At 57.5% G+C, this 26,511-nt stretch overlaps 1 protein-coding gene across 1 annotated transcript; it reads right to left on the bottom strand.

Annotated features, from left to right (window-relative positions):
- Positions 1 to 8,765: 8,765 nt before the first annotated feature.
- CAPNS1 (calpain small subunit 1) lies at positions 8,766 to 26,454 on the bottom strand. Its single transcript, XM_077840540.1, has 11 exons — positions 26,327 to 26,454; positions 20,828 to 21,061; positions 15,994 to 16,027; positions 14,865 to 14,954; positions 13,856 to 13,913; positions 12,826 to 12,890; positions 12,351 to 12,419; positions 11,581 to 11,659; positions 11,374 to 11,490; positions 10,258 to 10,316; positions 8,766 to 9,766 (listed from the first exon to the last, which is right to left on the bottom strand). Exons 2-11 carry the CDS (start codon positions 21,016 to 21,018, stop codon positions 9,740 to 9,742), a joined length of 789 nt encoding a protein of 262 aa, XP_077696666.1. The 5' UTR covers positions 21,019 to 21,061; positions 26,327 to 26,454; the 3' UTR covers positions 8,766 to 9,739.
- Between the last annotated feature and the right edge of the window lie 57 nt (positions 26,455 to 26,511).

The following is a 26,511-nucleotide window of genomic DNA, read 5'->3' on the forward strand; positions in this document are numbered from 1 at the left end:
TTAAAGCTAAGTGTGAACAAGAGGGATTAATAGAAATGAGGCAAGGCGTGACCTTGGGTCAGGTAGTAAATCTGCGGGGGGGGGTGGGGGGCGGGGGGTTTCCGGCCGGTGTTGTAGGGGAATTTGGAGGTGTCTCAGAAGAGTAGCAACTGCAGAATTTGCATCGACACAAACGACATTTCAAGCCATGTTGGACAACAGCCAATAAAGAAGTAGACAATATTTGGGTTTGGGGGCCCATCTTAAATACACAGCAGCCAAAATACAGATCAGGTCAAAGGCAGGTTTCATTAATTAAGGGGTCTTGTTATAATTGGCTAGGGAAAGGGCAGTACCCCGGTTTTAGAGCAGAGCATGCATCTGCATCGGGGTGCTGTTACCAAATGGATTTTTTGTCCATTCTTCTCGGCCCGGGACCAGTGAGTATCCACACAGGGGCTGGTTCTGTTGTAATGGCTGTTTGCTTTCACTCTTGATTTTTATATTAAATAAACTCTGTAATTCTCTCTCTCATGGTGTCCTTCACAGCCCTCCCTGGAATTCACTGATTTGAAATGGCTCCCACCATAAAGAGTTGAGTTTGGTTCTATTCCTTAGAAGGAAAGGATTCATTGGGAAGCTGTAAATCCAGACAGGGAGAGAAATCTCCTGCTTCAGGATTTATGCTAATCATAGAATATCAGGGTTGGAAGGGACCTCAGGAAGTCATCTAGTCCGACTGACTGCTCAAAGCAGGACCAGTCCCCAATTTTTGCCCCAGATGCCTAAATGGCCCCCTCAAGGATTGAACTCACAACCCATGGTTTAGCAGGCCAATGCTCAAAGCATTGAGCTACCCCTCCCTCCTGTGATCTCTGTGAGAGGTCGGGGTGAGGGGCAAACTGTCCCACGTCTGCTACTGCAGGGTTCTGATACTTTCCTCTGTTGCAGCCAGTGCTGGGAGTTGTCAGAGACGGGAGGCTTTGAGTCTGATCCAGTCTTGCAGTTCCTATGTTCAGCTAGCATCTAGATGCCCTGATCAGGGATCAAGACCCATTGTGCCATGCACTGCATAATCCCCAACCGAGATCAGGGCCCCCCTGTGCCAGGCACTGCACAGTCCCCGACCGAGATCAGGGCCCCATTGTGCCGGGCGCTGCACAGATCTCACTGAGATCAGGGTCCCATTGTGCCGGGCGCTGCACAGACAGAGCGAGAGACAGTCCCTGCCCCAAAGAGCTAAACAGTCTAAACAGACAAATGGTAAACTGAGGCACAGAGCAACGCAGTGACTAGTCCATGGTCACCGACGGAGTCTGCGGCAGAGCCAGGAATGGCCTCCAGATCTCCCGTGTCCCATCGTTCCTCAGAGCACCTTTCACGCTCCCTCCGTATTTGTCTTTCGTTGTCCCTGATCTGATTTTCGACCTTGTCTTTTTCATTTAGTTTCACCCACCACCCCCTGTCTAAAGCAGACCCCAATACTGCTAGGGCCAAACCCACAACATTGACACGGGTCAGAACCAGGCCAGAACCCCAGGCCCCTGCCCCCTCGCTGCGAGATCTAAATCAGTGCCCCTACGGCCTCGTGTTATGCCAAGATGCTCAGCTGTTACTTCACCTCTACTAACGTATGGAGAGAGATTTGCCAAGTATCCTCCCCACCCACACTCACAACACCCCCCTTTCCTGGGGGGCACGGGGGAACCAGTGACAGCTTATTTTTAACATGCCTCGCTGGGAGTCTGGCGGGGGAGCTGCAAGCGAGCGGCAGCAATCAGCTGCCTCATAATAAGGGCTCTGTGGCCGGTGCCGGGAGAGGAGGTGGGGCAGGATGACAGGGGGTGTCAGCCCCGGGACTGTGCCTCCCCGGCGGCATTACTAACCAGGCTCTGAGGCCGGGGCGTACGGCCTGGAGGCAGCGCCTGGAGAAAGGCATCCTCAGATCTGCCCAGGAAGCCACACGCTGCAAACAGTGATGGGGGTGTATCAAGAGGGGGGCGCTCTTCCTTCCCAGTACTGAGCCCAATGGGGCACCAGGGGGCACTGTGCTGCAGGGAGCGGGGTGGGGGCTCAGCAGGGGGCGCTCTCCCCGGGCAGTCAGTGCCAGCCCCAGTGCAGTGCTAGGGGGTGCTGTGGGGCAGGGAGCGCCCTCCCCTCCCAGTCAGCTGCCTCATAATATGGGGGGTATAGCACTGGGCGGAGCTGGGAGGATGCAATCGTTCCTGCCGTCAGGGCACTCAGCGCTCCTTGGATGAGCAGCGCCAGGGGTCTGGGGTCCATCTCCCTGCACTGTAACTGCCGCCGAACACATTATCCGTCGTGTCGTGCCGCAGCGACCATCATCCAGGGATCCCAGAACACTTCAGAATCGCCTGTGAAGGATCGTTGTCCCCATTTTACAGGGAGGGAAACTGAGGCACAGAGTGGCGGGGAAGGTCACAGCCAGCCAGTGGCGGTGCCAAGGAATAGAACCAGGGAGTCAGGAGGCCAAGTGCCCCTTGCTCTAACTCACAGATCACTCCTCCCCTCCCAGAGCTGAGGAAAGAACCCAGGAGTCCCTGGCTCCCAGTCTCCTGTACTAACCAGTAGACACCACTCCCCTCCCAGAGCTGAGGGTAGATCCTAGGAGTCCTGACTCCCAATCCCCCAACCGGCTCTAACCACTAGGCTAGACCATTCTTACTCAGGTCTGCAAACTAAGGAAACCACCTTTATAAACCCCAGAACTGAAATGTAGCTAGGCCCCCCTGTGCTTTGGCCAGACCAGACTTTGTGAGGCACCTATGATCCGCTTACAACATTAGGACCCAGGAAGGACCAGGGCTAAGGGCCTGGTTCCGGTTCTGCCACTGATTCACTGCGTAACCTTAGGCAAGTTACTCCCTCTCTCTGGGGTCCACCTCCCAGCCCCACGGACCGGCTCCCAGCCGGCAGCACGGGTCCATTTCATGCTTAACCAGATGGACTCCTTTGTAGATGACCACATTTAGGGTTTGATCCTGTTGGGTGTCAAGTCCCCCCTCTCTAACTGGTGCCAAGTACCTCCTGGGTGGTGCTGAGAGGCCCTCCGCTCCTGCTGAAATCAACGAGCCTCAGGCAGAGTGGGGGATGCTGGGCCCACGGCAGGATCAGGAGCTGGGGAAGCTGGAATTACCATCTCATGTGGCCAGAGCCCCTCAGAACATGGGACTGCCCTGACCACGGGAAATCCAGGCACTGGGCTGTGTCCCCAAAGCCGAACATTTGAAACTGTTCACGGAATAACAATTCCAAACACGTCCATTTGGAAACTTCAAAGTGACCCTCTGGGACAGATTTGATCCCGTCCAAACATGACAGTGCAAATGGGAATAGTAAACAGAAAAGCTCTAAATGATAGTATAATATAATGGGGTCATCTTTTTGTTCTGTGTCTGTACAGTGCCTGGCACAATGGGGGACTGGTCCAGTACTGGGATGACAAAGTGCTACCGTAATACACCTAACAGCAATACAAATGTACAGCGCCTAACACAATGGGGGTCTGGTAAGAGCCGTGCCAGGTTGGCCCCTCTTTGCCAGAAGCCATCGATCTTCCACTCCCAGATCCAACACCTGCTGCCCTTGGCACCCCGGATGAAGACGAAGGTCTGGAAGTAGGGGGGGAGGCGAGGGAGGGGTTTGAAAAGGACCAGCCCAGAGGCAGGGAAAGTCCCAGGAATGATCCAGATGGGAGCGTGAGGCTGGGAGGGGGTGGAGAGATAGGTTGACCAGCCCCCCTCCCTCCTGCCAGCCACAGACTGCCCCACCCCACAGACCCCCACCCCCTCTGTCTGGAATCTTCATGGACCCCATCTGCTCAGACCCCCCCAAAGCCTCCCCCAGACCTCCCTGCAACCCCCAGTTCTCTCCAGACCAGACCCTCCTTTCTCCATCCTCCTACCCAGACCCACCTCCAGAGACCCTCCCACTCCCTGCCCAGATCCCCTCCCACTGCCCCATCCACCCTCCCCTTTACAGACCTGCCCCCAATCCCAGGGCCGGGGGATCCTCACCCCCCCTGCAGCCCTCGCCCCAGAGGAGCAGCTCCCTCCCCTTTTACCTGTTGCTAGCTCAGTTCCAGGATCCCTGTTCTGTTTCCAGTCACAGCAGCTCAGAGTCTCTGTCTGCTCCTCTGAGAGGTGGGGGGGGGAGGGTTGGCCCCACCTCTAGGGGGCTCCCATTGGACAGTTGGCCTAGCTGGCAGCTCAGGATGCTTTCCCATTGGCTGCCAGCAAAAGGGGGGTCAGGACCGGGTGGGTTAAGAGCCTGAGGCTGGTACCCACCCACCCACCTGAGGATGCTGTTACCAGGGGCAACCTCCAGCCTATGACGTTAGCTGGGGAGCAGTGAGGCCGGAGATGGCGACTTGGCATGGTAACCCGGGCAACATGCCCGGCAACTTGCATGGCAACCTGGCCAACTCGCCTAGGCAGCTTGGTACTGCAACCTGGGCAATTTGGCATGGTAACCTGAACCACCGGCCATGGCGCCAGGCAACCTGGGCACCTAGCCTGGTAACATGGGCCTCTTTGTAACCCAGGCAACCTGGGCCGCGCTCCTGGGAGCCGACTGGGCAGCCTGGCAGTGACGTGGCATCCAGACTCGCTTGGGCCCTTTCAATCCCGCGCCCCTGAGGAGGAAAAGGGCCGTGGCTTGAACTGGTGCTTGGCGGGGAGCTGCCTGGCTGAGGATAATCCAGCAGGGGGCGATGGATTCCACCGGGGGGGCGGAGAGGGGGGCCTATCGCAGCTGCTGCCAGGGCGGGGCTTAGTTGACAGGCCCATGGCTGGCAGAGCCCTGTAGCTTTTCACTCTCATCCATGACTCTGCACCTGCCACAACATGACAGGGCCCTTTGTAATAGGGCCTCAGGCCAGGCTGTGCACACAGTGTGACTGTCTTAAGCAGGCAGTGAATCAGGACTCCTGGGTTCGTCTCCCAGCTTTGGGAGGGCAGTGGGGTCTTGTGGCTAGGACAGGGGCGGGGGCTGGGCATAGGAAGCAGGGGGTGCTGCAGCACCCCCAGGTTTTACACGGGGCTCAGGCTGCCGGCCCCACGCCTGGGGCTCCATGCCACCCCCACGCCTGGGGCTCCATGCCACCCCCAGCGATGTCCCATCTTGGCCCCCTTCCCCCTGTCTGTGTTCCCCCCCTCCCAGAGCCACTGCTTTGCTCCTGGTCCCAGTTCCAGGGGTGGGGGTGAGGTAAAAATAGGGCTTTGTGGTTTCGCTGGCTTTCAACACCCCCACTATAAAAAGTGTTCCAGCACCCCTGGGGCTAGGAGTCAGGACTCCTGGGTTCTGCTCCCAGCACCGGGAGAAAATTGGGGTTTAGTGGTTAGAGCAGAGTGCGAGGAGTCAGGACTCCTGGGTTCCATGCCCAACTTTGGGAAAGGCGTGTGGGCCTAGTGATTAGAGCAGGGGAACTGGGAGCCAGGACTTCTGGGTTCTGCTCCGAGCTGGGGAGTGGGGGCTAGTGGTTAGAGCAGGGAGGCTGGGAGCCAGGACTCCATGGGGCTAACAGTCAGAGGCTCTTGGCCAGCATTAGGTGGGATGAGGGGCTGTGGTGAGCCCACAGGAGAGAAGGTAACAGGCTGTGGATACAACAAACCTAGCGCTTTCTTCCCCCAAGGCGTAACAGTCTCATGGGGACGCCTGCTGAACTGCGAACAACTCCCTGTGCAGCAGGTGTGATCCAGGCAGCCCCACATGTCCCAGCCTGCCAGCTGAACTGTGACCGGGCTGCTCGAGGCCCCGACCGAACTGGTTCCTCTACATGCTGGGTGTGCCGAGGTTATTCAGTTCACAGATCACTGTAGAGTTGCTTTATGCCTTAAGCCCTGACCCTGCCTCTGCCCCGGAGAATGGGACAAGAGGAGGGGCGGGGGTGCTGGCAACTGCTCAAGAGATCCTCGGTTCAGCTGCTATTGAATAACAGTTTGAAATGGGTTGTCACTTCACATTTATTGTCATGCAATGTGCAATTCACCGCTTACACTAATTCATTCTTACCCCTCCCCTGGGAGAGGAATGCTATTCGGTGCACCATGGTAGCTGGCAGGCTGAGGTGTGGACCAGCGCCCCGTGCAGCCAGGCACTGGACTTTTTGTACTGCTATTACATGTACTGCAGTAGCATCTAGGTGCCCCAGCCCAGAGCCAGGCCCCCCTTGTGCCAGGTGCTGTGCAAACGCCGAACACAAAAGATGGACACAAATAATGGAATCCATTTTGAAGCACTTGGAGGAGAGGAAAGTGATCAGGAACAGTCAACATGGATTCACCAAGGGCAAGTCGTGCCTGACCAATCTGATTGCCTTCTATGATGAGATAACTGGCTCTGTGGATATGGGAATAGCAGTGGACATGATAGATCTTAACTATAGCAAAGCTTTTGACACGGTCTCCCACAGTATTCTTGCCAGCAAGTTAAAGAAGTATGGATTGGATGAATGGACTATAGGTGGATAGAAAGTTGGCTAGATCGTCAGGCTCGAGTAACGATCAACAGCTCAGTGTCTAGTTGGCAGCCGGTATCAAGCGGAGTGTCCCAGGGGTCAGTCCTGGGGCTGGTTTTGTGCAACATCTTCATTAATGATCTGGAGGATGGGATGGATTGCACCCGCAGCAAGTTTGCAGATGACACTAAGCTGGGGGGAAGAGATAGATACGCTGGAGGGTAGGGATAGGGTCCAGAGTGACCGAGACAAATTGGAGGATTGGGCCAAAAGAAATCTGATGGGGTTCAACAAGGATACATGCAGAGTCCTGCACTTAGGAAGGAAGAATCCCAGCCACCGCTACAGGCTGGGGACTGACTGGCTAAGCAGCAGTTCTGCAGAAAAGGACCTGGGGATTACAGTGGATGAGAAGCTGGATATGAGTCAGCAGTGTGCCCTCATTGCCAAGAAGGCTAACGGCATATTGGGTTGTATTAGTAGGAGCATTGCCAGCAGCTCGAGGGAAGTGATTATTCCCCTCTATTCGGCACTGGTGAGGCCATACCTGGAGTATTGCGTCCTTTTTTGGTCCCCCCCCACTACAGAAGGGATATGGGCAAATTGGAGAGTCCAGTGGAGGGCAACAAAAATTATTAGGGGGCTGGGTCACATGACTTATGAGGAGAGCCTGAGGGAACTGGGGTTATTTAGTCTGCAGAAGAGAAGAGTGCGGGGGGATTTGATAGCAGCCTTCAACTAACTGAAGGGGGGCTCCAAAGGGGATGGAGCCCAGCTGTTCTCAGTGGTGGCAGATGACAGAACAAGGAGCAATGGTCTCAAGTTGCAGTGGGGGAGGTCTAGGTTGGATATTAGGAAACACTATTTCACTAGGAGGGTGGTGAAGCCCTGGAACGGGTTATCTAGGGAGGTGGTGGAATCTCCATCCTTAGAGGTTTTTAAGGCCTGGCTTGACAAAGCCCTGGCGGGGATGATTTAGTTGGGGTTGGTCCTGCTTTGAGCAGGGGATTGGACTAGGTACCTCCTGAGGTCTCTTCCAACCCTGATCTTCTATGATTCTATGACACTGCCCCAAAGAGCTGACTGACTGAGTAATAAATATGATCCCCATTTTACAGAGGGGGAAACTGAGGCAAGCAAGCACTCACTGTGCGTTGCAAGCCCAGGCTCCATTGTGCTAGGCCAGCACAAACCCCTAGCGAGAGACGGCTCCTGTCCCGAAGGGCTTCCAGCCTCAATTGACAGACAGCAGGAGAGGAAACAGGTGCAGAGAGAAGTGATTTGAAGCAAGTCCCCCAGCAGGGAAACAGCAGAGCCAGGAACAGACCCCCTGATCTCCTGGGTCCCAGTCTGCCAACCTAGCCACTAGGCCATGCTGCATCTGGGGAGAGACGGGACCATCTCCCCATTCCTAACCCTTACCGGTAGCACTATACCTGCTTGTTACCTAGTACCTTCCCCCCAACTCCGATGAGGAATGTGTTTTCCAGACCTCCCTTCCGAGGGACTCACTCAACCACCAGTGAAATGCTGCCACCTCTGGGGTGGAACATGACGGCTGATCTGCACCAGGTATCCCACACTGAATAGCGCGTCCCCAGTTCAGGCAGGGATGCCAAAAAGGGCAGAGACAGGCAGTTGACACGGTAGCACGTAACGACTGAGTCTGGAACCAGAGTAAGAGCTCAGGGCGTTGGGGTCAGAGTCTGTTCTCAGTTAACACCAGCTGAAATCCGGTGCAAATCCTTTGATGTCAAGATGTGGATTTACAGATGGGAGGTGTTTAAATTTGGGCCCATTTATTTTTCCATTGACCCTCTTGCGACTAAACATCCAACTGGTTAAATCCCAGTTTGGATAATTCTGCATCCCTAAAATTTTCCCCTTTGGCCACCACCCTGGGACTCAGCAAAACCTGGGTTCAATTCCCTGCTCCTTCTGAGTAAGCTTGGGCAAGTTACTGCAGCTCCATGCCTCAATTTTCCCATCTGTGCACGGGGAGAGTAGCACTGGACTACCTTGTGAGGCTAAACACATTAAAGAATGTGAGGTGCTCAGACAAGGGGGCCCACACAAGCACCACAGCAAGGCCGGTTAAGCTGTTGTGTGCTGTTAAAAACAGCCGCTGCATTCCACCCCAGAGGCAGCTGCATTGCAGTGACCTAAACTGTCAGTGCTTCAGGGGAGAGGGGGGAAGGCATGAAGTATGAAAACAGTGACAGCTCCTAGACAGGGGGTTGGCAGGGAGCATACGTTTAGCTGGAACGCAGGGCAGGGGCGGAAAAGAGACGCCTCCGAGCTCTGGTGATATGTTATTATAGAACTTTATTATCGTTTCTATTGAGCTTTAGAAAACACGGTGGGCGTCAGTGAGAGATACAGCTGGTACGTTCCAGGGCAAACCCCCAACAGCCCGGGCATCCCTCCTGCCTTCCAAAATGCCACCACCGAGCGGGGCAGCCCCAGACTGGCATATGCCCCAGCTCGGCAGCGGCCTCACCTGATGCCCTTGGGGACGGGGGGCACTTGATGCCCATCAGATGCCTTCCCTGGCTTGGGTGGTCTGTGGGGGATCGAACCCAGCACCTCCGGACCTAAAAAGCACAACCCTCTACCTGCAGCAGCCGGATAAAATCGCTATACATGACCTAGCCACTAGAGGAAGACGGAGAGCCAGGTGGGCTGCCATGTCTGCCACAGTCAAAAGCTTTGCCACCTGCCCCCGCCCCATGCCCAGCCTCGCTAGGGCCTGGGCGGAGAAACTGCATGCAGGGAAAGGAACTGGCCTGGTGGGCTCCCATTCCACCGACGAAATTCCAGCCAGGGAGGGAGCCGGAATCCCAGACGATCGGGAAGTTAAAATCTGCCGGCGTGTGTGGGGAGGGGTAAAGAGCTCCACGGATGGCTGCATTTGGCTTCGTTTCTGCCCCCCCTCCCGCCGGAGCTGGGAGATCCTTGGGGCCCGAAGAGGGATCACTGAAGCGTGGATCACATGGCAGCAAACATACCTCCAAATCGGAAGGCCCCCCCCCCCCCCCACCCCCCGACCGTACACAGCACCAGACTGAGCGGCCGGACGTCCCGGAGCAGAGCCGGGTAAGGTGGGGGACGGAGAGGAGGGCACATCTGGTCTTCCAGGGAGCGGGGGGGCGGGTGTTGGAAATCAGAAAGCGAAGAGAAGGGCGGGTCGCAGCTGCCGTGGAGAGGCCCAGGTCGCAGCATGGAGCCCGGGGGGGCCGGGGGCGCGCTCCGGGCCGTCGGTCCAGGCTGACGCACAGGCTCTTAGGAGTACATGGTGAGCTGCAGCCACTGCAGGGCAGAGTGGAAGAGTGGTCAGCAGAGAGCTGGGCAGGGCAATACGAAATACAGACCGCCCAGGCGTCAGACGGGCTCGCAGAACCCAGGGGCGGGAGAGGATTGGCCCCTGTTTTTAAGGTGGAGTGGGGAGGGGGCATTCCCCATGGACCCCAATGGGGTGGGGGTGCAGGGCCAGGGGAGGGGCCATTCCCCATGGACCCCAATGGGGTGGGGGTGCGGGGCTGGCAGAGGGGCCATTCCCCATGGACCCCAATAGGATGCTCCGGCTTTGCTGGGACTGCGGCCGCTCCTCACGCAGCTGGGAAGGTCCCTGGCCCCGGCCCCCCGCTCCACCAGGAGTGGCCTGCGGAAGCCGGGCTGGACCCGCTAACCCAGGAGTTCCTGGCCAGCCCTGCAGAGGGAGGCAGGAACTGCATCGGGGTCCCTTGCTAGAGAGCAGGAAGGTAAAGGCCAGGGGGCAGCCAGCCTCCCACCTCACTCACCTCCTGGATGTTCACCCGGATCTGCCCGTCCCCATCCTTATCCAGAGACTTGAAGGCACCTGTAGGAGTAGAGAGGAGAGGGCAAAGGGCGGCCTCATGGTTAACACAGTGGGCTGGGACTCCGGAGATCTCAGTTATCTGTGAGCGACCTGTGAGCCAGGGTGGGGGGGGGTGATAATCCTGCCTCTCTCTCCCTCCCCCATTGTCGATCTAGGCTGTCTAAATCGGGGGCTGGGACTGTCTCTCAGCACGTGTCTGTGCAGCGCCTGGCACAGCAGGAGCCGCCCCGATCTCTATCCCCTGATCATGGAGATAGAACCCAGGAGTCCTGGCTCCCAGCCTCCCCACCCCCTGCTCTAACCACCAGCCCCCACTCCCCTCCTAGAGCAGGGGATAGAACCCAGGAGTCCTGGCTCCCAGCCCCCTCCGGCTCTAACCACCAGCCCCCACTCCCCTCCTAGAGCAGGGGATAGAACCCAGGAGTCCTGGCTCCCAGCCCCCTCCGGCTCTAACCACCAGCCCCCACTCCCCTCCTAGAGCAGGGGATAGAACCCAGGAGTCCTGGCTCCCAGCCCCCTCCGGCTCTAACCACCAGTCCCCACTCCCCTCCTAGAGCTGGGGATAGAACCCAGGAGTCCTGTCCTCCATCCCTGTGCTCCAATCGCTAACGAGCCATCCTCTCTCCAAGGCAAACGCCGGTGGCCCACCCCCTTGACCTCACAGGTCCAGAACAAGGGGGTTCCCATGAACTGGTTAGGATTAACCCCTCGGTTTCTGGCTGGAGCGCCGAGTCACTGACAGAAATCCATTTCGCCAGAGGCCAGGGCAGAGGGGTCGGGATGAGAGAGAAACCAGCTCAGGTGCCAGACCAACCATTGCTGTTGGTTTTTTGCATTATGTCTTGCATTAGCATAATGCGCCAGGCGCTGTACATTTTTATTGCTAGTAGGTGGATTACGGTAGCACCTAGGAGCCCCTGTCATGGACCAGGCCCCATTGTGCCAGGCGCTGTACGAACACAGAGCTAAACCCAGATGGGAGGGGCCCAGCCCACACTAGAGGCGGGACCCCAGAACCCTGCCCCCCATCCCCAGGACCGACCCGCAGGCCACTTACGGAACATGGCGTCCAGGCGAACCAGGCAGCTGATGAAGTTGTCGAAGTCCATGTGGCCGTTCTCGTCTGAGTACCTGCGCACGATCATCTGGTACAGCTGCTCGTTCAGCCGGAAGCCTGGGGGTGGGGGGCAGAGACAGTCACTCCCCATCGACCTGAGACAGTCACTCCCCCGCCCACCAATCCCACCCCTCGGCGGCTCCTTACCCGCTGCCTCGAAGGCGCCTGGCAGCTCGCTGCTCCCGATGGTGCCGGATCGGTCCGTGTCGTACTGTTTGTAGACACACTGGGGGTGGGTGGGGGGGAGACAAGTTGGTTATGGGCTAAGAGAGTCCCCCCCCCCCAGCACAAACACCTAGCTGCAGACTGGGGCTGGGCAGGGAGGGGGACCACAGGCAGAGAGATGGCCGATATGGGCAAGGGGGGAAGGGACAGAAGCCGAGATCCCCCCCCGGAGAATGGCAGAGCAGGGGAGGGAAATAAGAAACCACCATCCCATTGCTCAAGTGGCACATGGGGGGCATGAGGGACACGAGAGAGACGCCCCCCCCACTAAAACGGCAGCCCCTCCCTAGAGCGCTGGGTGACGGAGGGAGCAGGGAGGGGGACATCAGAGGCAACGCAGCCCCTTAACTCTGCCCCCAAGGAGGGGACTGCTCGGATCCCAGCTGCCCCCCTGCCGGGCACCCCCAGTACCTCTGGCAGGTAGGCAGGGGTGCGGCGCTGGGAATTCTGGGTACCCAGAAGGCAATGCAGCAGCAAGGTCCCCCCCACACACACACACACGCAGGGCTGAAAGTAACGCATGTCAATTCCAGCCAGGAAGGCTGCTTGGAGTCCAGCGCTCTTGAAAAGGCCCCCCCCAGACTGGGAGCCCCAAGGTCTCTCGTTCCCACTCCTGTTCCCACCCCAGAGGGGGGGTACGGTCGGGTCTCAGCCACACGTGATAACCACCCGCCTCCCCCCGATCTCTCTACCTGCCACTTCTTGATGTTCCCCCACAAATACTTGAACTCCTCGAAGCCCAGCTTCCCGGTCGTGTCGCTCTGAAGCGCTCGAGGTCAAGGAACAAAGACGTCGGCCAAAGCCACCCGGGGCCCTGCCAAGCTGCGGGGAGAGGATCCAGCAGCACAGGGGCCTTCAACATGGGTGGAAACGGCCCCCTGAGACTCTCACCCATGCAGGGGATCTCCCCAGCCAGCGTGGAGCTGGGCATACGGGCCCCAGCATAGGGGGCAGATCAGGGACATGGCCAGAGCGCACTGAGCTGTGGCTATTCTCTGCCCCCCAGGGCCCATAGGGGGTGAAGTTTGAGTTAGGGCAGCCCGGAGACCGATAGCAGGGGCTGGGCAGGGCCGAGAATATAGGGAGATCAAAGACACGGGACCTGTGAATCAGGCCCTGGTATCTTTAAAGGCTCCTGGGCGCAGACATCAGTCTGGAGGAGGATACATCCATGACGGCCACCATGCTGCGACAGGTGTCAATCCCGAACCCGTCTGTCTTCAGGTCAGGATCTGGAAGGCAAGAGAGCAGGCTTGGGCAATTTCAGATGATGCGGGAGGAGTAAATACGACAGGGCACCAGGCCACGGAGCTCTGCATGGCACCTACTGCATCTGGGGCGCAGGGTCCAGCGCCAGGCATCTCAGTGCCATGGAGATACCAGAAGTTCAGCATCGTCCCCCATTGTTCAGAGAGGGCAGCCGGCTAGCTCAGCCACCAGATATGGGCTGGATGCAGGAATCCCTGGCCTGCTTTATACAGGTCAGGCGAGATGATCACAAAAGTCCCCTGTGCCTTTCTTAAGTATCAAGGTGGTGGGATAAGGGTGTGTGATTGTTGCAGAGCAGAGGGACAGTGTGATGCTGTCTGCACAGAGAACGCAGACAACACCCTGTCTCCTGGCAACTGATGGCCTGGGCCCCTCCCCTGCAAGGTGCCAGCTGAAGGTGTTGGCAAACAAAGAGATCAGGTGGCCTCCTTGCCCGGGAAAGAGACAATGGCCGGAGGAGAGGCTGGAGGGAGTATCAGTTTGGAGCTCCCTACCCCCCAAGATGGACCTAACTGAGGGATCCTGTTTCCTGTACCTACGAGCTCTGTTTTGGACTGTGTTCCTGTCATCTAATAAATCTTCTGTTTTACTGGCTGGCTGAGAGTCACTGTGAATCGTAGGAAGTGTGGGGTGCAGAGCCCCGACTCCCCCACACTCCGTGACAACTGTCCCTTCTGGCCTTAAAACCAATGAATCTAGGAAACCAAAGCACATTGCCTGAGGTCAAACCCCAAGCCAGCCGGAAATGGAACCCAGGAGTCCTGGCATTCCCTAGGTCCCCTGTAGCATCAGGACAAACGGTTACCAAGCACCACAGGACAGCCATGCTCTGGGAGGCAGGGTCCAGCCGGCCCGGACCTTTTAACCATTTCGTAAATGAATCGACCGAGGCAGGGTTTGATTTAAACGGACTGCGGGCCCCACTTACGTCTGGTCACCACCTTGTTGAGAATGTTCATCAGCTCAGAGGCGCTCACTTCCATATCCTGCCGCAAAGCACAGAGACAAGGGGGACGTCACACGGGGCTGGAGTGACTCTCGCCCTGCCTGGTCTCTCTGGAGCAGATCACCCTGCAGGGAGCCACCTCCCGGCTGCTCCAGGATGGAGGCGCCTGCCTCCTTGCACCCATTCCTCACCCCTTAACGAGGGCCCTACCAAATTCACGGTCCATTTTGGTCAATTTCACGGTCATAGGATTTTTTAAATCATCCATTTCATGATTTCAGCTATCTCAATCTGAAATTACACGGTGTTGTAATTGTAGGGGTCCTGACCCAAAAAGGAGTTGGGGGGGGGTGCGAGGTTAATGTTGGGGGGGGTTGCGATACTGCTACCCTTACTTCTGTGCTCCTGCTGGGGGGCCCTGCCTTCAGAGCTGGGCACCTCGCCAACCGCTGATCTCCAGCCGCCCAGCTCCAAAGGCAGCGCAGAAGGAAGGGTGACAATACCACACACTCCTAAAATAACCTTGTGACCACCCCCCCCCCCACAACTCCCTTTTGGGTCAGGACCCCCAATTTGAGAACGCTGGTCTCCCCCGTGACATCTGTATAGTATAGGGTAAAAGCCCACAAAAGACCAGATTTCACGGTGGGAGACCAGATTTTGCAGTCTGTGATGCGTTTTTCATGGCCGTGAATTTGGTAGGGCCCTACCCATAACCCACTAGAGTCCCATGCTGCAGAGGATTCTGGGCAGGGCTATCTATGGAGAGAAAGTCAAAGGAGAGGAAAGGTCACAGGGTAACCAGAGGCCTGATTTGCAACGGGGTTGTGAATTGGCTGGGAGTCAGGCCCGAGGAGTCTCGATTCAGAGCACCCCCTAACATAAATATCAGAGGCCCTCAGTGAAAATTTTGGCCCAGCGAGATGCCCTCAGGGCTGGGCCGGGGACCCTTTCTGATGGATGCAAAGAGAGAGGACGGGAAAATACTTACATCTCCAGCCAGCTGCGTGAAGAGGCGCCGAAACTGGCGTACTTCCTCGCTCTCGTTCGCTTCCACGTTGGAGAAGTGGCTGCGAGGGGGCTGGGGGGGGGGGCAGAAATAAACAGAAAGTTACAAAGTATAAATAGCCAGGGTGGTTTAAACATATATACGTCTCTCCAATGACCCAAAGGGGAAGCACCAGGACCCTAGAGCGATTTTCAGTCCTCCACCGGCAGGCGCAGATTCCTTAGCAAAAAACGTTTAAGTATCTGAAACTGAGACATAGTCCAAGAGGAGTGGATATCTGGACAGCCCGGACGCAGGGAACCCAGCTCTTGTTTGGATAGACAAGGAAAGCAGGAGCCTTTCAGCTCATTGCAAGGCAGGTTTGGATATTTTATAAGCAGGTTCGGGGTGGATCGTTAGCAGAAAGCGTTTTCCCCCAAGAGTGCCCTGAGTTAAATAGGGCTGGACATTGACAACCCACAAAGGGACAGATACTCAGATGGTGTAAATCAGGAATGAGACAGGCTTGCCGGTGGGGTAAATGGGCGTCACTCCACCGGTGTCAGATCCCCAGCCTGCGTAAATGAGTCTCAAGTCACTGGAGTCAAGGGGGCCAGATCCCCCGCCAGGGCACTGATTTCAAGAGAACCAGTTTACACCACCAGAGGAGGATCTGGCCCAAAGAGAGACAACCTGAATGAATAAAAGCCACTTTCCCCTCCCTTTCCGGTCAATAAGATTTTCTTTGCAGGGCACGATCCAGTTCTCCAGTCGTCCACAGCGTCCTCCAGGACAAACAGGGATAAGGAGACCTGAATTTCTCACGTACGACACAACACCTTGGGCTGTCTTTGTGCTCCGTGAACAAGCAGCCAAGGACATGAGCCCCATTTACTCATCTTTGCAAGTCACTTTAAAAAGCAAAACAAACCCCAGAACACTTACTCCTGCGCGGACGCCTGCATTCCCGCGGCTTACCCCAACAAAAGCAGTGGGGCTCCGTGCCAGAGAACCCTCCCCCACGTGCTTTGCTACAAACTCAGCCTGTCCAGGGCCCGCGTTAATATCTGACAGGAGTCGTTAGAAGCAGGACAGGCAGGGCTAGAACAGGAGAACTGTAATCTGGACTTACCGGTGGCTCCGGATTATACTGAGCTGCTGCTTCACTGTGAAACAGAGGGGGAAAGAAAGAGGAAACAATTATGAAGGGTCTTTTATACACACACGTCCATCTGGTAAAGTTATTATATATTTGCATTATGGCAGCGCCAGTCAAGATCAGGGCCCCCGTCGCGCCGGGCGCTGCACGGACCCCGACTGAGATCAGGGCCCCCGTCGCGCCGGGCGCTGCACGGACCCCGACCGAGATCAGGGCCCCCGTCGCGCCGGGCGCTGCACGGACCCCGACCGAGATCAGGGCCCCCGTCGCGCCGGGCGCTGCACGGACCCCGACCGAGATCAGGGCCCCCGTCGCGCCGGGCGCTGCACGGACCCCGACCGAGATCAGGGCCCCCGTCGCGCCGGGCGCTGCACGGACCCCGACCGAGATCAGGGCCCCCGTCGCGCCGGGCGCTGCACGGACCCCGACCGAGATCAGGGCCCCCGTCGCGCCGGGCGCTGCACGGACCCCGACCGAGATCAGGGCCCCCGTCGCGCCGGGCGCTGCACAGAACCTGACTGAGACAGTACCTGACCCCACGAGCTTCATATCTGCATAGACAAGGGAATAGTTATTATTCCAGTTTTACAGCTGGGGAAAATGAGGCCCAGTGAGATGCAGCGATTTGCCCAAGATCACACAGGGAGCCCAGTGATGCAGCCAGGCATTGAACCAAGATTCCCCAAGTCCCAGTCCAGTTCCTTAATATTTAATGTATTTAATATTTCGAGTGCTATAGAAGAGAGGTGGCTGAGACAAAAGCGTCCCGGAAGTGAAGATCCGGCTGTTGTCAAGTGAAATGATGCACCTGAAACAGGAGCCACCTCTTAGTTGTGTGTCTGTACAGCACCTGGCACCTGGGGTTCCTAGCGTGCCACCATAATACATGGAAGAGCACCTCCCTGCTATACAGAGGGGGAAACTTGAGGCACAGAGTCACATCCAGGCTCACACAGAGACAACAGCAGAGCTGGGAACAGAACTTAGGGCTCCTATCTCCCAGTTCAGTGTCCCAGCCCTGACACTGCTGCCTCCCCTACACACAATACATGGCATGATAAACTGCAGAACCACTTTCCAATTTAGAGGTAGATCCCTGTATAAACAGCTGCCACACCCCACCCCCAGAGGTGGCTGCATTTCAGTGCTGGGTGAGGGATCCCTGCATATATGGTTTGCCAGGTGCTTGGGGATCTTATGCATGGAAAGCACTGCGGGGACTATCAGTGATGACAGAAGAGCCCAGCATCAGGGGAAGAACCGAGGCAGGGACAGAGAAAACGGGAACTCTCCCCTGCGCTCGTCAGGGTTTTCCTGGGGCCTGGGCCTCTAGCTAGTTCCCACTATGTGGACAAACCAGTCTGACTAAAAAGCAAAACAAGGCAGAGCCGCCCAGCCAGCCCTAATCCCCAGCCTTCCCCCCCGCCACCCCATCAATAGGGCAGAGCACCACATTCAAAGCAACACCGCCTAGCAAGGGAGAATCCACTTCCCCCAAGAGGCCACGGGATTCTGGGGTTCAAGCCAGACCCCAGTAAGGGGATGGGTCACCGCCTGCCCTGAAACTCTGGGTGCCTTCAATGCCCAGCCTTTACCCAGCCTGCAAGCTGAAATCAAGACCTCTCCAGCCCTGAAATCGCCCTGGAGGGACCAGCCCCTCCCACTGGGCCCCCACTACAGATCCTCCAGCCCATCAAGCAGACCCTCGATGGAGCTCAATCAGCGGCTGGTGATTTACGAGATGAAAGCCAAGTGAGTTGATTCACAAAGGCCCATGGGTCAAGTGATGCCAAGTAACGGGGAGAAAGGCCAAGACGGGAATTAAACTGAAAACGAGCGTCTCAGAGACTTGGTCTCCTGTCCAGCATTTCCAGGCCAGTCAGAGATCAGATTGCTCAGTTCCTTTGTCTCAGCCTGCCAGCACCTCGCCCAGCCTGGGTGAACCCCAAAACACCACACGCTCCTCTGGTGCCCCAGCGTCAACAGATCCTGGAAGGATCTGGGATACGTTCCCAGAGAGTAGTTATCAGTGATTCACAGTCATGCTGGAAGGGCCTAACGAGTGGGGTCCCGCTGGGATCAGTCCTGGGTCCGGTTCTGTTCAATATCTTCATCAGTGATTTAGATAATGGCATAGAGAGGACCCTTATAAAGTTTGCAGACGATAGCAAGCCGGGAGGGGTTGCAAGTGCTTCGGAGGAGAGGATGAAAATCCAGAATGACCTGGACAAACTGGAGAGATGCTCTGAAGTCAACAGGATGAAATTCAACAAGGACAAATGCCAAGTGCTCCACTTAGGAAGGAACAATCAGGTGCACACATACACAATGGGAAGTGACGGCCTAGGAAGGAGTACTGCAGAAAGGGGTCTGGGGGTCAGAGTGGACCACTAGCTAAACAGGGGTGAACAGCATCACACTCTTGCCCAACCAGAAAAAAACAAAGCAAACACCATTCTGGGCTGTATCAGCAGGAGTGTTGTAAGCAAGACACGAGAAGAGATTCTTCTGCTGTACTCCGCGCTGATTAGGCCTCAGCTGGAGGATTGTGTCCAGTTCTGGGCGCCACATTTCGGGAAAGATGTGGACACACTGAAGCAAGTCCAGAGGAGAGCGTGAACACCAATAAACAGGCCCCTACAGCCAACAACAGTATCGTCAGGGACACAGCCAGACTCTTTAGGAGCCTTTAGGCTAGGGAGCCTTTCACCCACAGGTTCACCAGTTCGAATCTGGCCTGGCTGAAAATTGTTACACTCCCCACCCTGGATGGCTGTATGGTGGCCCCTGCCTGTAATAAATTCAGTCCAGTTCCTAGCAAGATCTATGCCCCCGACACATAATCCACTACCCTTCCCGGCCACTCAGCAGCCACCAGGGCTGACCTCTCCTCTCACCCTCTAAAGCAGGTCCCTCCAGGTCAGGGCAGGGCACAGCAGCTGGGGATGAGAGACTGACCCAGCCGCTGGCCGACTTTGGGCACGTCACTTACCGAGCCTCAGTTTCCCCATCTGTAAAATGGGGATAATGACGTGTAAAAGGTTGATATAAAGAGGACGGTGATTCTTCATATCCATTTGAGGAGAGGACAAGAAGGAATTAGCTTAACTGGCAGGAAGGGAGATTGAGGTGAGGTATTAGGAGAAACTTTGTAACTCTCAGGGGAGTTAGACTCTGGAACAGGTGATCAAGGGAGGTTGTGGAATACCCATGGTTGGAGGTTTTTAAGAACAGGCTGGAAAAACCCCTCTCAGGCATGGTCTAGGTTTACTTGGCCCAGTAAACTGGAGGGAGGGGGGAGGGGGAGGAGGTGTGGACTAGATGATCTCTCGAGGTCCCTTCCAGTCCGACATCTCTGTGATTCTGCCCTCCTTAACACAGCACTTTGAGAGCTACAGATGAAAAATGCTAGATGAGAGTGAAGTATTATTACCATGCAGCTCCCCATGCTGCGCCCGCCCTGCAGATCCAGCCATTCAAATCAGCCCCTTTGGCCAGCAAACAGAAAGACAACAATTAAGGAGCCTGTCTGGGGTTTCTTCTCCCACTATTGGAGACTGGCACAGACAAACTCATCCCACTGTCCTTGATCCAAAGGCACTCCCCCCAACCCCAATCCAATCCGAGAAAAGAACCCAGGAGTCCTAGTGCCCGGACCCCCGCTCTCGAGCTGTCCAAAGTCTCCAAGGAGGAAAAGATGCACATTGATCTCTCTGGGCCTCAGTTCCTCCGTCTAGAAAATGGGGTAATGAGCCTTCCTTATCTATTGAAATGGCAAAGGCTGTCTCTTAAAGTTTCTCTGGGCAGTGCCAGGCCCGATGGGACCCCGATCTCCGTCACCGCGCGTCTGGGCGGCGCCCGGCCCTATAAGGACCCCAATCTCCGTCACCGTGCGTCTGGGCGGCGCCCGGCCCGATAAGGACCCCGATCTCCATCACCGTGTGTCTGGGTAGCACCCGGCCTGACGGGACCCCGATCTCCCTCACCATGCGTTTGGGCGGCACCCGGCCTGACGGGACCCCGATCTCCCTCACCGTGTGTCTGGGTAGCACCTGGCCTGACGGGACCCCGATCTCCCTCACCATCCGTTTGGGCGGCGCCTGGCCCGATGGGACCCCGATCTCCGTCACCGTGCATCTGGGCGGCACCCGGCCCGATAAGGACCCCGATCTCCATCACCGTGCGTCTGGGCAGCGCCCGGCTCGATGGGACCCCGATCTCCCTCACCATGCGTCTGGGCGGCGCCCGACCCGATAAGGACCCCGATCTCCGTCACCATGCGTCTGGGCGGCGCCCGGCCTGACGGGACCCCGATCTCCCTCACCGTGTGTCTGGGTAGCACCTGGCCTGACGGGACCCCGATCTCCCTCACCATGCGTTTGGGCAGCACCCGGCCCGATGGGACCCCGATCTCCGTCACCGTGCGTCTGGGCGGCACCCGGCCCGATAAGGACCCCGATCTCCATCACCGTGCATCTGGGCAGCGCCCGGCCCGACGGGACCCCGATCTCCATCACCGTGCGTCTGGGCAGCGCCCGGCCCGATGGGACCCCAATCTCCCTCACCGTGCGTCTGGGCAGTGCCCAGCCCGATGGGACCCCGATTTCCATCACTGTGTGTCTGGGCGGTGCCCGGCACAATTGGACCCCGATCTCGGTCACCATGTGTCTGGGCAGCGCCCGGCCCGACAGGACCCCGATCTCCCACACCGTGCGTCTGGGCGGCGCCCACCCTGACGAGGCCCCGGCCTCGGTCCCGGGGCCCAGGCATTAGCGCAAAACCAATAACAACAAGGCTACGTACGAACCTGATGGCACTGATCACTCCCCCGATGATGCCCATGGCTCCGCCACCGCCTCCCCCACCTCCAGCCCGTCCTCCTCCACCGCCGCCACTCAGGAATCCTCCGATCACGTTCCCGATGTTCCCGCCGAAGCCCCCGCTTCCGCCTCCTCCCCCTCCTCCTCCTCCTCCTAGGAAGTTCTTGACCAGGAACATCGGGGCGGTTTCCTAGCTGGAGGAAGATCTGCGAAAAGATGGGCTGGAAAGAAAACAGACAAAGGGCTGGTCACTTCCACTCCCCCTCAACCCAGGGGTGGTTCTGCTACAAAGCGCGGCCACCCGACGACGACGTCTCTCCCAGGACGGTTTTCAGCACAGACGACACGTGTCTTCGCCCAGGAGTAACTGCCCCCTCCGCCCCACCCGCAGTGTTTGCTCAGTAGCCTCACAGCAGAAGCGGCCCATAGGGGGGCAAGCAGGATGCTCTGGGAAGCGTCTGGCACAAGCACCTGGTTAGTTAGCTCCTGGACAATTTCAAGGCCCACATCTGCAGGGGACCGAGCGCCCTCTAACTCCTGGGGGGGTAGGGCCCCAGCACCTAGCAGGATCTGGATGGGGTGTTGCCAAAACAGGGAATCAAACTGGAGAGTAACCACGGGCATCTGGTGCCATGCTTTTGCATGGGAGGGGAGCAGGGTCTAGTAGTTAGAGCAGGGGTTGGGGTTGGGAGCCGGGACTCCTGGGTTCTAATCACAACTCTGGAAGGGGAGCGGTGGGGGGCTGGAGGCCAGGCTTCTCACATTCTATTCCAAGTTGTGGGAGGGGAGCAGGGACTAGTGGTTAGAGTGGGGAGGCCGGGGGGGCTAGAAGCCAGGACTCCTGGGTTCTAACCCCAGCTCTGGAAGGGGAGCACAGGGGCTAGGAGCCAGGACTCTGACGTTCCATTCCCAGCTCTGGGAGGGCAGTGGTGTCTAGTGGTTAGAGCAGCAGGGCTGGGAGCCAGGACTCCTGGGTTCTAGCCCCAGCTCTGAACGCGCTTCAAAGTCCCCAGCTTTGACAAAAACCTTTCCACCATCAGGCTGACACAGACGGCACCTGCAACCCAATGAACCCCAGCCAACCCACCGTACACAAACAAAACAAACAAGAAAGAGGAGAAATGAATAAAAAATAGCAAAACAAACCCCCAAATCCCTACCCCAGGCAGGATTTTTTTTTCCCCAAAGAGGGAGACATGGCAGAGAGACTATGAAATCCACAGGGGATTCTGCTAGTGGAAAAAAGCCCTGATACAAGGGCGATGGGCAGCAACAACTCTGGAATCTCTCTCTCTGTACATCTGTTCTGAGCTCTGGGAGAGGAAGGCAGTCAGCTCGGAGGGGACTGATGTGCGGGTTGCGGGGAGGGGTCAGGACTCCTGGGTTCTATCCCCAGTTCTGGCAGTGGGATGTAGTCTAACACAGAGCCCTGCAACCTGACCCGAACCGACAGGACCGACTACAAGGGTTGGGTCTGCGTCAGGTGGGAAACCTGTGCCCCCCCGCACGCTACACGACGCAGCAGCGGGTAGATGGCCGGGGCAGGGCACACAGCCGCCGCTGTGCCAACCCCACGGGCAGGAGATGCCGGTGGCAATGCCGCAGGTTTCGGGAGAAGGGTTGGGTCGGAAAATGACTCGATCGGCTCAGATTTGGGTTTGGGGCGGACCTAAAAATTAAGCCCAAGCAGGGATAGCTCAATGGGGGGAGGGATAGCTCAGTGGTTTGAGCATTGGCCTGCTAAACCCAGGGTTGTGAGTTCAATCCTTGAGGGGGCCATTTAGGGATCTGGGGCAAAAATTGGGGATTGGTCCTGCTTGGAGCAGGGGGTTGGACTAGATACCTCCTGAGGTCCCTTCCAACCCTGATCTTCTATGATTCCAAGTTGGACTGGGAGAGACCGGAAGTCAGGCCTCCCAGCTTTGCCACTAACGTCCCATGTGATCTCGAGCCAGTCACGCCCTCGCTCCGTGCCTCAGTTTCCCCTGCTGTGAAACAGGGAAAACACCCGCCATAACCACCTAGCAGGTACTAAATGAACACCCGCCGGGGTTCATTTAAAATCTGGCCGGTGCTGCCGAGGGACACAAAAGAACTTTTGTTTCGTTAGCGACTATTTTCCCCTCTTCTGTTTTCAGCGGGCGAAATCACCAGCCAGTTTCCGCGGAGCGGGTCGAGCTTTGGAAGATTTAATGCCGGTGCTGCAGGAACAGCGGCGCCCAGACGATGCAAATCAGAGAACACTGGGGCATTGTCTACACCTAGGGCCCATTTGTAAGCGGGGGGAGGGGAAGCCGACTGGGCTAAACTGGCCCCATCTCAGCTCCCCGCAAAACGCATCCACTGACTGGCCCCGGGGCAGTCGGGGAGAGCAAGCGGGATTCTAACACGCTTTATGCGCAAGATGCAGGATCCCAGATGAGCAGCCGGGGCTGTAGAATCGCTGTCCCCAGCGAGGGCCCGGCTAACTCCCAGGTCGACCGCTGGCTTGATTAGCAGGCCAAACATTTTTAATTGGGCCTTAATAGGGCTCTGTCAAGACAGCTTTAGCACGTGACACCCTGAGGCCAGGCTAGCTCACAGGACAAGCGGGGTACGACAGTAAAAGTCGTATGGACTCAGCCACCCACCTTTCTCTCCATTTAATCGAGTGGGGCGGGGGAATGAAACAGAAGTCCTGCCTCCCAGCGCTTCCCTGCTCTAACCACCAGACCCCACTCCTCTCCCCGAGTTGGGAACAGAACCCAGGAGTCCCGGCTCCCTGCCTTGGTGTTCGAACCACTAAACCCCACTCCTCTTCCACCTGGAAAGAGAACCCAGGAGTCCTGGCTCCCAGCCCCCCTGCTCTAACCACCAGACCTCACTGCCTTCCCTCTGCGCCTGAGACCCCTGAGCAGAACCCAGGAGCTATGAGGCCTCGACCTGTCCTCCAGACCACACAAAAGCGAGAAGAGCACCCCAGAGCTGGAACTGCAGCAGCCCGGGGGCAGGAAAGCTGGGTGCGGTGTCAGCTGGGGAAAGGAGCAGATGCTAGAGCAGCGGGAGGCCTCTGGGCACCAGGCCAGATGCCTGGGGGCGTGGGCGAAGAGAGAGACAATGGGGTGTTAGCTCCATGGGAGAGCAGCCAGGGTGGGAGGCCAAACCAGGTTCATAGGCTCCAGCCAGCCAGGGGGCAGGCAAAGGGGTGGAGGACAGTGACCCAGGACCGGTGTGCAAGAAGCCTAGTTAGGCCCAGGGCTGAGCAAGCCAGTTGGCACCCCGTCTGCTGGGGTGGGGGGGGGCTAATGGGGGGACATGAGCCAAAGAGAAGAGATCCCCTCCTTGCTGGGTCAGAGAACGGACAGATGCACGCACACACAGTCCCTGTGGGGAAGAGGTATCCGTGTTCCCCATGGGTGAGAGGAATCCAGCATAAAGGAGAAGGAAGAAACTCCCTGAAATCCCCGTGGAGGGGGAGGAATCCAGCATAAAGGGGGTCAAGAGATCCCTGTGGGGAAAGGAATCCAGTGTAAAGAGGAAGCAGAAAATTCCCTGAAATCCAGGTGGAGGGGAAGAAACCCAGTGTTCAGGGTGGCAAGAGATCTCCCTGGAGAAGGATCCCAGTAGGAGGGATGGTGGTGGGGCGATCCAGCGTAAAGAAGAGCAAGTTGTCCCCAGGGGGGAGGAATCCAGTGGGGTGGGGGGGGAAGGGGAAGAGAGAATCTAGTCCTAAGAGGATCCCCTAGAGCAGGGGTTCCCAACCAGCAGTACGGGTACCGCGTACCGCTGGGGTTACACAGAGGTCTTCCATCAACTCCGCCTCGTTTTACAACAGGCTGCATAAAAAGCACTAGGGAGGTCAGTACAAACTCAAATTTCATACAGCCAATGACTCGTTTAGACTGCGCTATAGACGAGCCACCGAAATGGAAGTACAATATTGCTATTCCAGCGGATTTCTTTTATAAGGCTCTGGTCAAAATGAGAAAGTCGGCCATTCGTCAGCATTAGCGCGCTGGGACACTTTGGTCTTTTGAGGTCTGGTTTGGCCAGCAAATCCTTCTTGAGCAAGGAGCAATTTAGGGGTGCATGAGAGAAATCAGACTCGCGAAAGGGGTACAGTCGTCTGGACAGCCACTGCCCTAGAGATCCTAGGGGAGGAATCCAAAGAGAGCAGAAAGTTGGAGGTGTAAAAGGATGGAGTGGGAAGGGGGTTAGACAACCACAGCAGAGGGGAGAAAAGGCCCCAGTGTAGGAGTGGAGGGTAGATTTCAAGGGATCGAATGGGGAAAAGGGATTACCAGGTAGGGATTTAGAGATCATGCTATAGAGGGAGGAACCCAGAGGGACACATCTCCAGGGAAGGGGAAAGGATAGAGAGAATGGAGTAAGGAAGGAATTTGAGCCCCATGGGGATCCAGTGTGTGAAGATCTGAAATCTCCAGGGAAGAAAAGAGGAGATCCAGAGGGAGGGGATCAGAGACCCCCAGGGGGAAGGGCAGGGATCCAGTGTGGGGGGATTCAAAAGGGAATCCTGAGGAAGAAAGGGGAGGGATCCAGCATGCATGGGGGCAGGAGGGGGTCCCCCGGCAGAAAGAAGGGGATCCCATGTGCCTGGGGGATTCAAAGGGGAGGGCATTCAGTGCAGATGGGTAATCACCAGGGGATAAAGAGGAAGGAATCCAATGCACATGGGGGGACCAGAAGGGGATCCTAGGGGGAAGGGGAGGGGATCCAGTGTGCAGGGGATCACAGAGGAAGGAGAGAGGATCAAGTGTGCAGGGGGCAGGAGGGGATCACGGGGGAAGGAGAGGGGATCAAGTGTGCAGGGGGCAGGAGGGGATCCCAGGGAAGAGAGGGAATCAGAGGGGGAATCCCCAGGGGGAAGAAGAGGGGATCCAGTGCTCAGAGGGTAGAAAGGGATCCTGGGGGGAAGGGAGGGATCCAGTGCATGAGGATCAGAAAGGGGATCCCCAGGGGGAAGGGAGGGAATTCACTGTGCAGGGGGTAGGAGGGGATCGTGGGGGAAGGGAGGGGATCTAGTGGATGGGGATCAAAATGGGATCCCCAGAGGGGAAGCGATCCAGTACTCAGGGGGAATCCCGGGGGGAAGGGAAGGGATCAGAAGGCGATTCCCAGGGGAAAGGGAGGGAATCCAGGGGCCAGGAGGGGATCCCGGGGAAGGGAGGGAATCAGAAAGGGAGGGGACCCAGTGGATGGGGATCAGAAGGCGATTCCCGGGGGAAGGGAGGGAATCCAGGGGGCAGGAGGGGATCCCCGGAGAAAGGGGAGGGGATTCAGTGGATGGGGATCAGAAAGGGAGGGGATCCAGTGGGCAGCTGGGGATCCATCCGGTGCACGAGCGGCCCCCAGCCCCAGGGATCTGGGGCAGCGGAAGCCAGGACGGGGGCCGGCCACGGAGAGATCCGCTGGGGGCAGGAGCCGGGGACCCAGCGGGCGACGGGGTGGCCAGTCGGGGAGGCCCCGGGTCCCCCCCCAGGACCTACCTGCGGGAGGCGATGCGGGACTCCGGGCTCTGCCTGCAGCGGGCCTCTGCCAGCGGCCGGGACGGGACTGCGGGACCCGCCACGCCCGAGCGAGTCACTGCGGCGGGGCGGGCCCCACAGCCGCGGCCAGAGGCGCCTCCCTGATCCACCGGGGCCCTAGTGCCGCCCGCACGGCTCAGAGAGAA

Source organism: Eretmochelys imbricata, chromosome 23 (genome assembly GCF_965152235.1).
Source record: "Eretmochelys imbricata isolate rEreImb1 chromosome 23, rEreImb1.hap1, whole genome shotgun sequence".
Lineage (NCBI taxonomy): Eukaryota > Metazoa > Chordata > Testudines > Cheloniidae > Eretmochelys > Eretmochelys imbricata.